This window comes from Passer montanus, unplaced genomic scaffold (genome assembly GCF_014805655.1).
Source record: "Passer montanus isolate IOZ18808 unplaced genomic scaffold, ASM1480565v1 scaffold33, whole genome shotgun sequence".
In the NCBI taxonomy this organism is placed as follows: Eukaryota; Metazoa; Chordata; class Aves; order Passeriformes; family Passeridae; genus Passer; species Passer montanus.
Genome location: NW_024368041.1, coordinates 2,678,851 through 2,692,641, shown reverse-complemented (window position 1 = coordinate 2,692,641; position 13,791 = coordinate 2,678,851). Strand labels below are relative to the sequence as shown.

Genomic DNA, 13,791 nt, shown 5'->3' with positions numbered 1-13,791 from the left:
ATAACTGGAGGGTAGTTGAGAAAGCCTTACAATCAAATGTGATTTTATAAAAGTATACATGAAAAAAAGTTTTGTTACTTAGAAGTTTGGTAATTATGTATTTTGAGCAATCCTACCACCTGCAGCTTGAGTCAGCTAGCTACTTCAGAGAGTTCTGGAAGGCACAAGTGAGCAGATGGTGTGTTTGTTGACACCATCAGGTAGTGGGCAGTGAATATTAGTAAACTGGCAAGTGCCCACCAAAAATTATTCTAAAGCACATAATTAAATAAGTTATAAATAATAACAACAGCAACAACAACCCTAAAAAATAATAATTAAAAATCTCATTAGTTGAAAAGGAAGGAGTGGGGGGAGGAACCAAGAATTTTTTCAGATTAATTATACAGCCTTATTTCTTACCTTTTCCTAGTCCATTACACACAGAGACCAAGTAAAAATCTAATAAATTAAACAGACCTCAGATACTCTGCATAACGGAAGCTAATTGTCTACCATTTTTGTATTGTCAAGCATACATAATAACAATGTTCTAGTTCTTACTATCATTAAGAAGTAAATACAAACTTGAAAACAAGTCCCCCAGAAATCACAGAAGGCCAAATACATGGAAGAAAATTCACCTGTCTGGCATAATGCAGTGATTTGTATGAATGCCATATCCCCATTTTAATTTTACTATCTTCTCAGAAGCTTGGCAGGCCTGCCTGGGTTCTAATAGCACCAATCTTCGTGCAAATTTATCTCTGACTGAAGCTTAACACCGGTGCTGTTGTTTGTGTTTAGGGCAACAATAAATCTGACTTCTTTGCTACATAAAGAAAAAAGAAACACTGCAGTTCTGTGGGCATTCTAATGATGATGCAGAACTCTTTTTTTTTAATATCCAGTTTAATTAATTTTAAAAAATCTAATATGGACAGGCAACTCATATTCTGAAGTCATTATGGATACTGAGAGGCAAGGCCTACAAATGGGATAAAAATACAAACATGGGTCCTGGGGGAAGATTCTGGCTATGGACATGCAGCCACAAAGCCTTTGAGGACTACGAGAACTGTGGTAGGGCATGCAAAGAGGCAGCCAAGAAAGCTAAGGCTCAGCTAGATCTGAAATTAGCCAGAGATGTCAAGAAAAATAAGAAATTGGTATTCAGCCATATGACAAAAAGCAGAATCAGAAACAGGTAAGACACCGGACCATTGCTAAACAAGGCAGGGAAATTAGCTACTTCTCAGTGCAAGGCCACTGTCTATACTAATTGAAAAGTCATGGAAACCAGGGGTGGGTCCCCCAGGGATTGACACTGGGCCCCATGGTGCTCAACATCTTCATAAATGATCTGAATGATGGGACGAAAAGCAGCCTCAACAAGTTTACTGATGACACCAAACTACATGGTGAGGAGGACACTTCAGAAGGGACAGACATCTCAGAAAGACCTGGGCAGGCTGGGAGAGCAAGAACTGGATGAAGTTTAACAAGTGCAAGGTCCTGCACCTGGGACAACATAACCAAAGAGCCCAGAACAGGTCAGGATCTGTGCTTGGGGAGCAGAATCACTGAAAGGGACCTGGGGTGGATGACAAGCTGACCATGAGTCAGCAGTGTGTGGCTGCAGCCACAAAGGTGAATTGAATCCTGGGCTGCATCTGAAGGGGCTTAAATTGCAGTGGTAGGGACTTCACCATCCCACTCAGTGCTTGTCAGGCTGCACTTGTAGTAGTGTGTCTTGTTCTGGCCCCCACAATTCAAGAAAGATGTAAGCAGACTGGGGAGGGTCCAAAGAGGGGCCATGAAGATTATCAGAGAGCTGCAGAACCTGCTCTGTGAGGGAAGACTGAAGGAGTAGGACTTTTTTTCCCTGGAGGAGGCTTAGAGAGAGCTCATCACTGTGTTTAAAGGGTGACTACAAGAGGACCCTGCCTCTTCACAAAGATCCACATGGAGAATACAAGGGGCAACAAGAACAAGTGACACTGGCAGAGGTTTCATATCAACACAAAAAAGACATTTTTTACACAAGGAGCAATCATTCAGTGAAACAACTTCCCCAGGGATGGGATGGAGTCTCCATTACTGGAGGTTTTTCAGACATCATTGAACAGGGTGCTAGATAATCTCATTTAGGCTCCCCGTTCTGTGAAAGGTTGTACCAAATGATCTTTCACGGTCCCTTCCAACCTGGGCTGTTCTATGATTATGCCTTATCCTAATTATCATTTACATCTTAAATTTAGGGTACAGGGATACAGTCCTAAGCCTGGAGTGCCGCTGAGTTATATTTAGGATTTATTCTGTATTGGGTGATGACTGGGCTCTTAGAACAGTATCAGCACAGTACCAGTTGAGTTGTGAATGCCAGCCTCTGGAGAGCTTGGGAGCTCAGGGAAGAACATTCACTGTCATTCCATGGGCAAGAAGCCCAGACGTGTTCAAGGGCAGTGGCATTCAGCTGAAGCACCCATGGAGTCTGTGACAAACAAAGAATTGAATGCACAGTTTCTGTCCTTCACCTTTTCTCACAATTCTTCCTGGCCACACTCTTCCTTGAAGAAGATCCATCTGAAGGTAGAGACTGTGGTTTTCTCAAGTGTGCCTGACTAAGCTGAAATCTGATTTTCTTTTAGGTACTGCTGTTTGTGATATAGAAGACACATCAGCTTGGAAAATAGATGAATGAGGGGAAGTAGCACAGATGTCTATTCAGGCACAAGTGGCATGGGAAGGATGACTAAGGAATGACTCCTTAAACCTTTACCCATTATAAGGGCCAGCTGGTAGGCAGCAGATTCTTAATTGACACATGAAAGTATTTTTCATAAGATGTGTTCAAGTTATGCAACTCCTTGCCACAGAAAATTAGAGGTTTAAAGTTTACATGGTTTCAAGGAGAGATTGAACAAATTAGTGAAACAGAAATTCATTGTCTGCTGTTAAAAACAAAATATTTTTCTTGGGTCAGAAACTCCCTAATAAATTGTCAGAAAGTTGGAAAGTCATTTGGGGAAGCACCAAGAAGATGTTTTGTCAATTTTCATTCTACTCCTGAGAACAGCATTCAGCCACTATTGGAGGCGTGATGTTGGCTGAGACAGATTTTTGGACCATCCCAGAACAGCCCTGCTTGTATTTTTCAGAGCTGAAAGAGAGGTCAGGACAGAAAGGGGGAGCCAGGAATTCTAGAAAAGTGTTTGTTCTCTTAGTTTTTTTTCTGAAAACCTGGCTGTCAAAGTGGGTGCCAATTCACAAAGTGAAAAATTTTCTGTGTTTCTCCAAGACAGTCTGAAAGAGTATCCACCCTGAAGAGTCAGATCAGTAGCATCTTTGTTCCCAGAGGAATTAATATGGCAACGAGATCATTCTGGATCAACTATAAGTCAAGACTGCAACAAGAAACTTCTGAGGTCCCCTACTGAGTTATTGGAAGGAGATAGACTTTAAAAAGAACCCATACTATGCCAGAACTGCTGGCTGGCTATCTCAGAGTATTGCTGTGAGTACCCTCAGGAGCAATTAACCCTATCAGGAATGGCATGAGTAGGGTTGCTCCTGGATGTAATATCTGCATGCTGGGCAGTGAGCCACGTGCAAGGTCAGGCAAACTCTACAGCAGAATGATTTGGCTGCAAACCTGCAGTGCTGCCAAGTGAGTGATATTGAAAAACCATAAAGACACAAAGTGTTTGGTGGCATGAGACTGACATTCTGCAGGAATTCTTGGGCCATCAGCACAGGGTCTGTGAGCAGTTTAGCCAGTTCAGCTTGCTGTTTTGAAAAGGCAGAAACTGAGCCACAAAGGGTAATGAGATTTTCTTAAGGTAATTAGAAAGATTTTTTAAAAAAACTTGTTTGTGGTTTATTATTGTGTTCCCTACTCTTCTTGACTGCTGAGCCATTTCTGGTTCACCTTTCACTGCTGACCAATTCTTTCCTCCAGTTAACACTGTGAAACCGTCATGTATATATTTTTTCTCTCTTCCTTGGTTTGTTTAAATCTCAGTGACTAATATATTGTCTTTTTTCTTCCTTCCAGCTCTCAGCTCTGGGTTGTTTTTAATTGGACCCTTGTTAACAGCTTCGTTGTTTCCCTGTATCCATACACAAAGCACAGCTGCATGCTCTCCCTCTCAATCACAGGAGAAGAAATCAGAAAACAAAGTCGCCCCGAGGGAGCCCAGCCTGTCTCTTCTATAACAAGCTGTAGCAACTTCTACAAAATGACTGCCTCTGTGTGCAGACAGCTGAGCTCCCTGAGACAAATCTGGGGCTTGGAGTGCACAGACATAATAATTACCAGAAATACATCACAAGCCCCTTTCCTGGCATTAGTTAGGCCATTCCTAAATCACAAGGTGCAGTCTCTCTCTCACTCCCGACTCTCTGGGTACAAAAACTTTTGCTTTCTGTCATTCTCTCTCGAAACACTGCAATTTTTCTCCCTTAAATTGTAAATGATAACACCTGCTGGGGCTCTTATTTGTTCATTCCCGTATCTCTGGCTGCTCCCTGTGTGAGATATTACGCCCACACAGAGGTATGAAATATACAGTAGCTGTTTGTGAAACTTCTATATGAAAGATGCAGTGAATATAAATAATGGTATTGTTGCCATGTTCTTCATCTTGTATCTGACAGAACATGTTCAAGAAACTCCAGGAGCACTATAAAGCTGATGGAGAAGTCATTCACACTGTATCAGTGTAGCTGAAAACAAATGAGCAGGACTAATCTGGACATCCTATTTTCCTTTCACCACCAGAATGTATTTATTCCTCAAGTCATACCATATTCATATTTACTTTAATGATTCATAAACATCCCAGGTTCCAGAAGCTTCTAATTAACTCATCTATTTAGTGTCATTAACAGATGCCCAGGGAGTGATTTATTGTGCAGTACCAGATCACGCTAACATATAAATCCAGCCAATTGAATTGGCAGGCAGTCTAGGTAAATATCTTCTGCTGCTTGTAGATGAGACTCCATCCTAAATTCAACATTAATGCCCTGCAGACTGTGGCTGATGTATTATTGTTTTCTTCCTCTATTACTCTGCACATGTAGCATACATTGTATTGTATAACACTGGTTATTTCCCCTGTCTTTTTAAAGAAAAAATAAAAAAGACTTAGTGAGCTGCTCCTAGGATTTGGGGTATATTTTTATACTGTCTGAGAAAAGAGGAAATCAATAGCCCCAAAGAAGTTTTTGATCAAGCTCCTTTTGATTTACCTCTGGCTTCTGTAGTTTCAAAACTGAAGCCAGTCTCTCTAACACCCTGGAGCAAAACAATCCTAAACTTCATGAGAACAGTTATATTGGGAACCCTGTCTGTAGCAGAGTTGTGGCCACAACTCCAGCCTTTTTATCGATAAATAAGGCAGTGGCTTTTGGGGCAGTGCATGGACTGAACACCTATGGCAGCAAAGTTGGCTCTGTGGGTGCTCCCACAGCGGTGTTTCTCACAGGCCTAGGGATGCTCCTAGAGATTCACACTGCTGAATTCCTAGAGGCACTTGCCAAGGTTCACAGCCTGGGCCAGCTAAACCTCGCTGAACCTGGCAGGCAGAGCAGCGCAGCCCGAGAGCCCCCGCAGGGAGCGCTGACAGCGCCGTGAGCCGGGCAGGGCCGGCCGCGCTCGGTGCGACCCGCTGCTCCCAGGGTCACAGGTTTAACGGGGTAAACACAGCCACTCTGCTGCACTTGGAAACTAGGCGGGCTTCTCTTTCTATTTCAAAGCAGTAAAACATATAGTCTGATTGCCTGTGCTTGTTGCCTGGGTGGGAGCTCTCTCCCAAAGCTCACAGACATGCATGTGTGCAGCAGAGAAATTTCAGCTTTTCTCTGAGGAGCTCACTCCCTTTGTATTCCAGTTCTTCCCAATGGCAGCACCATGAGTCAGTTTGTGTTCAAATGCTAAGGAAACAGATACATGCTGTTTTAAATTCCTTAAGGTGGGAGTCATTAGATGACTGTTAAAATATTCTCTTTTTTTTTTACAGAAATTGTGTTTGTGTCTGTTCACGGTCTTTAAAAAAAGGTGAATTTAAGCTTTGTGTTTCAGTGACACTGAAAGGGACTGCTGTAAATCATTAGGGTGTTTTCCGCTTTATGTTTTAGTAAAGTTAATATACTTTTAATTCAGAATGAGATTTTGACGGCAAAACAACTCTGCTGTCTGCTCCAAGTTTTACTTGCAGCAGTGATATCTGTAAGTGGGTTTCGGGAGGAGGAAGAAATACAAGCAATATTTATGGAGGAATGGGAAGCAAAGCTACATTAATATGGGACTGTGCCCAAAGAAGTGAAGGTATACGGACTATGACAGCTTGAGAAAGATGTCAAACAAATATGCTGTATTAACGTATTTCTAGGAGTTACTAAATTTCTCCTCAGGACTCACTTTAGCAATCAATGTGGGAACAACACCATAATGAGTGCGACTGTTTTAAATTTCAATTAAAGCTTTTATCTTGACTACAGCACCCTTCTTCCCTGCTTCTGTCTCTTCAGTCTGTTCCAAAGATGCTTATGGTCTCATACAGAACAATGCAGACACAGCCTGCTCCTAGCAGCTGTAGTGTGAGGAAGGCCTGGGCTGGGGCTGCAGCAATGTCCCGTGCCACGAGCACAGAGCACACCATGCACCTCCTGTCCTGGCCAGATGTGACCCTGCAGTCTGCTAACACTGGCCAACTCCCATCACTCAAGCTAGTTTCTCAAACTCTGTGAAACAACTGTCTATACAATTTGAAAAGCCAACAGAAAGTGTCATAGCTATGTACTCCAGACATTCAAGAACTTGTGCAGACAGTGCACAAGAACTACTTTGCAAATGAATGATACACAGGCTAAAGAATTTAGAACGCACAGCTTAAACCCATGTAGGCAAGAAGAAAAAAGCTTTCCTTTTAAGAACATCTCAGTTAAGAAGAAAGGCATTGAGAAAAGTTTAAAACTCTGGCAAGAGATGACTGGGAACACTGTGAGAGCACACTGATGCCATGGCATGTGCTATGCCACACACGTCTCTATTGTCATTTCGGTCATTCAGACTCTTAATACCACCAAACATTTAAGGAGGCATAGGAAGCAATAGCTATTATAGAAAACCAGGTACTTGAAACTATTTTAGGAACTGTCTCCTTGTGCTGCTTTAGGCTGGGGTAGTTACTTTTCTTCACAGTAGCTGTGCTTTTGGATTTGTGCCTAAGTGTTGAGATGTTTGTGTTATTGCTGAGTGGTGCTTACACAGGGTCAAGGCATTTTCTGCCTCCCACCTCACCAGCAAGTAGGCAGGGAGACACAAGAAACTGGGAAGGGACACAGGCAGGGCAGCTGATTCCAACTGACCCAAGATATTCCACAGCATATGGCAGCAAGCTCAGCATATAAAGCTGGGAGAGAAGGTGGGAAGTCATTTGGAGTGGTGTTTGTCTTCCCAAGTCACCATTACACCTGATGGAGCTCTGCTTTCCTGGGGGTGGCTGAACACCTGCCTGTCCATGGGAAGCTGTGAATGAATTCCTTTTTCTGCACTGCTTGTGTTTTGCTTTGTTTTGCATGCTTTTTACTTTCCTTATTGAACTGTCCTTATCTTAACCCACGAGTTCTCTCACTTCACCCTTCAATTCTCTCCATCCCAACACAGGGCAAGTTGAGTGAATGGCTGCATGGGACTGAGTTACCAGCTGGGGTTAAACCACAACTCTCCTCCAACCCAGTTCTGATCTGTTCCTAACCTTACAGAACAGCAGAACAGTCAGCAGGGCCTGAGTCCCACCACCCTCAGCTGTTTGTATTCCAGGAGTCCTGCACAGCTCTGCTATACTGTGATGGCATTAGGTGCTACCTATTGCTTTGATTCAGAAATTTTAAGTTGCATTTTTGCTATTAAAAAAGAAAAGAATAAACTACAAATGAAATAGGCAAGGCAAGACTAGAGATGCCCTTATAATGTCAGGAATAACAACACAATTGCACACCCTCCGTGATTTTCTTAATAAAGATCAACACCAAGAGAAGTATTGGTTCATGTAGTACTTACAGAAATATTTAGGCTGGACAGGGCTTTTGAGGGCATGTGGTCTCTTTGCAAGAGTTAACTTTTGTCTTCAAACATAGACAAATAAGTTATTGTGTTATATTAGATTAGTTTCATAATCTCTAACAGGCCAGCTGTAAAAAATAGTTTTATTAAGATTAGCAACCTCGATTTAGAAAGAAGTCTAATATCCCACTGAAATCCATATGGAGGCCAAGAAGCATTTCTTAAAAACTGCTACATAGCATGTGAATTTTAACACAAATCATGATGCTGGAGAGAATAATGACATATGAGGTTTCCTAAATATTTTGTCACAAACCCAATACTAAACAACAGAATAAATTATTAGGACAATAACCTGAAAATACTGAGATACAGTAATAAGCAGAACCACCTCATAAAAATAAATTTTAATATTAACGACTCAATTTCATATGACTGCATATTAATCTATCTTTTTTTCTCCAAAGTTCAAACAATGTTCAAGTTCTGTGTTGTCTGCAAAGATGGGTTTATTCTCCTTCATTCTTCTGCACTGACTGCATAGTTTCTGCTTTAACTCTATTTCGTTTTCTTTTTCTTCTTTTCTTCTTTTCAGCAGAAGGCTCCTGACCCTCCTGTGTTTTCTTCTTTTTCTTCTTCAGACAGCTGAGAGGATTGGGGCCTCCTGCCCTTTTGCGTTTTCTTCTCTTTTCACCTTCTTGCTTTACTAGTCCTTCTTTTTCTTTAAGCTCCACGATACTTTGTTTTTGGTACTCTGGAACAAGCTGATTTGTCTGCAACTTTTGAACAAATGCCAAAGACTTAGGAGAAGGTTTGTCTAGCACCATAGTGTTCTGAATAATAAAGAGGAGAGGAATGCCAGGCTTCCTTTTCACTTTGTTTGATAATTCCTGGTCCTGCAAGATTAAACACTTCAGTCAATATTTTCAGATGAAATAGTATTTGCAATTCAAATGCACCTACTTTTAATACAAAACTATGAAGATAAATTACATTATGAAAAAGATAAGAAACTTAATCTAGCAGATATGCATGGCAGTGCCTTTCAGAGGAACTAAATTTCAATTTCTCTCCTGATTAGCTGTACTTCTAATGCAAAATTTACCAACATTTTCCCTTTTCCTGCATGTATATGCATAAATACATCTTTTGAGGAAAAAGTCCCAATTCACTTGTATGCAGACCACTCCACAAGAAGTAACATAATTTTTTCTGTGATAAATAATTTTTAAACTGCTGTAACTTACATAACTATAAAGAATTCTACTATAAACTCTTTTATATCTATTGCATATTATTTATACATGCAGTCCCAATAACAAACCCAAGAAAAAAATGCCTTTTTAATTTTTATAGTTATTTATTCTTTAGTTCAAAATGTCTTAAAATTGAAGTTATATGTATGTTAAGATTTAATTTCATTTTTCAGACTACTGTGCCAAGCAGTTCAGAGAAGGGGATGCACACACAAGCAATATGCAATTTAACATTCACGAGTTGTTTTTTACATGTCAATATGTTTTCATACTCTTTCACCTAAATTAAGCAGTATCATTACAAAGTGAAAAAAGTCTAGTTGCTCAAGTAGGAGAAAAGATTCCCTGCTTCGTAATTAGGAAATACATTAAAGAGCAAGTAAAGCTTTACATTATTAATTCCCACCAACTATTTAAAACCTCATAATCAAGACTACTGTAGGCTTCTTTATCCTTAGGTATCAAAACATCACTTCAAATGAAATGGAGCTACATTTCCCATGAGCTTTTACCTGTGTAGCAATGAAGAAGTGATGAGGGTTGCCATCTTCAATCATGGCAAGTAAACAGGCTGAACCACTCACAGGATTCTTATGGTGAGAACAGTTTCGAACTTGAAATCTCTGGGCAATTAATTTTGCTCCATACAGTGCTTTCCCCAGTGATTCAAGCTCTTTTATGACACATCTGAAAACCAAAAGAGACAATAATTTTTAAACAAAAAAAACCACTCATATTTTTACAACAGCAAAAGACTGATGTAAGTTAATTAGGAATGAGCAATGCAAAGTTGTTCAGGGCCTATGATTTGTAAATGGCACCCAGAACTCCGAAAGCAATAGCCCATCTGAAGACATCAGCAAGGTTTCCTTGGCTGTAAACATGGTTAACCAGTAATACAATTAAGATATATTAAATGATTTAAAAATAATTCACATCAGTGACAATGCTGAGTCCTAAAATTTATGCCTGAATCCCACTGAGCATATGAACCACTACCTAACAAATAAAATTATTTTTAAAATTTAATTTATTTTAAAATTAACTTATTATAAATAACTTGAAAATGTAATTTATTTTTAAAAACGAAAATAAAAGATCTGGGGAACACCAGGCCAGTCAGTCTCTCCTCTGTGCCTGGCAAGATTATGGAGTATACTTTCCTCCTGGAAGGTATATAAGGTGTGATGAAAACAAGGCCAACATGGCTTCACTAGGGGGAAACCATGAAAAATATGGTGGCCTTCTGTGTCAGAGTTACAGTGCTGATGGATAAAGAAGGGCAACAGATGTCACCCAACTGGACTCAGGCAAAGCTTTGCACACTGTTCCACACAACATCCTTGTCTTTACACTGGAGGCATGGATTTGACAGATGTATCACTTGCTGGATATGGACTGACTGCAGGGTTGCACTTGAAGAGCTGCAGTAAACACCTCAACGTCCAAATGGAGACCAGTGACAAGTATCATTCCTCAGGGGTTGGTACTGGGATATCTGACATCTTTGTCAGTGACACGGACAGTGGGATCCAGTGCACCCTCAGGCAGTTTGCCATAGACACCAAGCTGTGTGGTGTTGTTGACACTCTGGAGAGAAGGAATGCCATCCAGAAGGGCCTGGAGAGGCTTCAGATGGGCTTGTGTAATCCTTATAAAGTTCAACAATGCCAAGTGCAAGGTCCTGTATATGCATCAGTGCAACCCAAGCACAAATACTGGGAAGAGAATGGATTGAGAGCAGCCCTGGCAAGAGTGACTGGGAGGTGTGTTGGTGGACAAGAAGCTCAACATGAGCTGGCAATGTGAAAGCCAGCTGTGTCCTGGGCTTCATCAAAAGCAGCAGAGGCAGCAAGGTGAGGGAGGGGATGCTCCCACCCTACTCCACACTAGTGAGACCCCACCAAGCCAGCTCATTTCCCCTGTGAGGCTCTTTTCATAACATTGAGGTGCCATCAGCAACTCAAGTATTCTGAAAGCAGAGAAAACAGGTCCATTCAGCTGGCCTAAGTGGAAGCTGGTCAAAATGACCAACAGATATTGATGACAAAAGAAGCAAGAAGTGATTTTTCAACATGACAGGAACAGTTTGGATCACAGCAATTCCCAAACCTTTCACAGCTAACCACATGATTCAATACTTTATACTGTTTAGGAGATGCTGTGCAAGATGGTTCGGTGTGTTTTTTGAGCCTAGGGTATACCTCTTCCCGGTATTTTCACTACTTGCCTCCATAGTGGGCAGTTGGCTATTCTGTTATTGCAGATATACAATGTAACTGTATTTTTTGTATTTTAATATATGCAATATATCTAGTGAAGTAATAACAAAGGCAACTTGGAGGCAACTTCAGTATGTAGTGTGCATGCTTTATCTTGGTCTAGCCCATCCTTGTCCTCCCTTGCGAGCAGCTGCCTCGGAAACAGCCCAGCACTGGCGGGCTGCAGCTCGGGCCAGGCAGGAACTCCCTCCAGGCCCAGGAGATCCCAGCTCGGCCCTGCTGGATCCACTCGCCAAGCAGACGCACCCGGCCCTCCCTCACACAGCGGGGTTACCGCCGGCCCCGCAGGTCGTGCCGCTTTCGGAAAGGCAGCTGGGATGTCCGAGGGATGCTCCCGGCCTCCTGCAAGCTGCCCTCAGCCCCCAGCGCCCCCTCCTCCCTGGCCCGGGCCGGCAGCCGGAGCGCCCCGCGTACCGCGTGGTGCAGAGCTGCGCCGCGCCGCCCAGGTACCCGGGCAGCTGCTCCCGGATCTGGATCTTGTTGCGAAGCGCGGCCTGGCAGAAGGTGCCATCCAGCAGCACCTGGAAGGGCTCGCGGAACTGGAAGTTGTTCTTGTAGAAGCCCATGATCTTCTTCGCGTGTTTCTGTCTCGTCACCCCCATGGCGCCCGCGCTGCCGGCCGGAACGGCCGCGGCTGCCCCGGAAGCTGCGCCAGGCCCGGGCGGGGCCTCCCCGAGAGCCGGGACCGGCCGGGACAGCTCCCGGAGGGCCGGGGCCGGGCTGTGCCGTGCCGAGATGTGCCCCGAGAGCCGGGGCCGGGCTGTGCCGTGCCGAGATGTGCCCCGAGAGCCGGGAGCGGGCTGTGCCGTGCCGAGATGTGCCCCGAGAGCCGGGAGCGGGCTGTGCCGTGCCGAGATGTGCCCCGAGAGCCGGGGCCGGCCGGGGCAGCTGCCCCGTCCCCGGAGGGTCCCGCCCTGCACAGGGGTAACCTCAGGGTTGGTTCATTGCCGCTTGTTCTGCCGTGCTGTGCTGGCTCCTGCCGTTTGCCAAGATAAGAAATGCCGAGTTTTTCTTTTTTTGCTAGTTCACTGTAGTGATAAAGTTGCTGTCGCAGAGGCTGTAGTTTAATCACACATCAGCATACAGAATGACAGAATCAGCTTGGTTGGAAAAGCCCTCTGAGGTCACCTTGTCCAATTTAGGCTCCAACCCCGCTTTGCCAGCCAGACCACGGCACTGAGTGCCATGCTCAGTGTGAAGCACCTCCAGAGACGGTGATTCCACCGCCTCCCTGGGCAGTCCATTCCAATGTCTAGTAGCCCTTTGTGTTATGAAATTTCACCTAATGTCCAATCTAAACATCTCCTGGCACAGCTTAACACTACATCCTCTCATCCTGACACTTGTTACCTGGAAGGCTTATATTGTTTGCTTGTATTGGCTACATCAATCTTAAGTTCAATGCGCACAAAACTGAAGTTGAAAAGCACGTATTCACATATTCTACTTTTTTTTCCTTTTTTTTTTCCCCCCCCAAGCAATTTAATTGCGCTGCAATCTGGGGACACAGCTGTCACTGAAGAAGTGCACAAACTCCTCCCCATCCTACACAAAACATGAACACACCAGACACCTGGCATTAAGAAACCAAACTTAATGCCCCTGTTCAGGCAGGCAAGAGGATGTGATACCTTAAATGATACCATCAAAATGATAACTGGAGACATCTGTCTTGCTATGTAGGTTCCACTGGAGGCATCTTTCTGCCTGGGACAACTGTACTGCAAGCAAACCATGGCAAGTGCCTGCCAGTTTGTTGGAATCAGTCAGGCTGCTCTAAGATCATTTAAGCAAATATTCAGCTGTCATATTGGCCCCTTTGCTAGCAAATAGACATGGAAAATAAGTGCTTCCAGGTAAGTTAGCTAGTGTCAAGAGAAAGTGAAAAATAAAGGATTTGATTACTATTCTAGAAATTCAAATGTTTACGTGGAAAAGTATTTTAAAGCATTTAGGATGGAAAGTGCAAAGAACAGGTGATTGAGAATATTTTCCATGGATCCAATTGTGTTGTTGACAGTATTTTTCTGCCATTAAATCCTTCTTTCCAGCTGTCTTCAGGGGACAGTTGTGCATACTTCTGAGTATCATGGACATACATGGATGTATGAGGATATATGACTTATTATGAGCTGAGTGACATGTTGAATCCATTATTAGACATAGTCTAATATAAAAGTCTTCATTAAACTTCAGTCCT

At 43.0% G+C, this 13,791-nt stretch overlaps 1 protein-coding gene across 1 annotated transcript; it reads right to left on the bottom strand.

Moving 5' to 3' along the window:
• Positions 1-8,441: 8,441 nt before the first annotated feature.
• On the bottom strand, positions 8,442-12,260 carry UTP23 (UTP23 small subunit processome component). The gene is made up of 3 exons (XM_039715520.1): positions 12,006-12,260; positions 9,822-9,996; positions 8,442-8,949 (listed from the first exon to the last, which is right to left on the bottom strand). The coding sequence occupies exons 1-3, from the start codon at positions 12,191-12,193 to the stop codon at positions 8,563-8,565; spliced, it is 750 nt and encodes a 249-aa protein (XP_039571454.1). The 5' UTR covers positions 12,194-12,260; the 3' UTR covers positions 8,442-8,562.
• Between the last annotated feature and the right edge of the window lie 1,531 nt (positions 12,261-13,791).

Bases quoted from the DNA above. Each gene is read 5' to 3' on its own strand.
- UTP23 (XM_039715520.1), bottom strand. From the start codon at position 12,193: ATGGGGGTGACGAGACAGAAACACGCGAAGAAGATCATGGGCTTCTAC. The intron at 9,997-12,005 runs GTACGCGGGGCG...TTTGGTTTTCAG, and splicing joins GCGCAGCTCTGCACCACGCG to ATGTGTCATAAAAGAGCTTG. The intron at 8,950-9,821 runs GTAAAAGCTCAT...TTAATCTTGCAG, and splicing joins ACTTCTTCATTGCTACACAG to GACCAGGAATTATCAAACAA.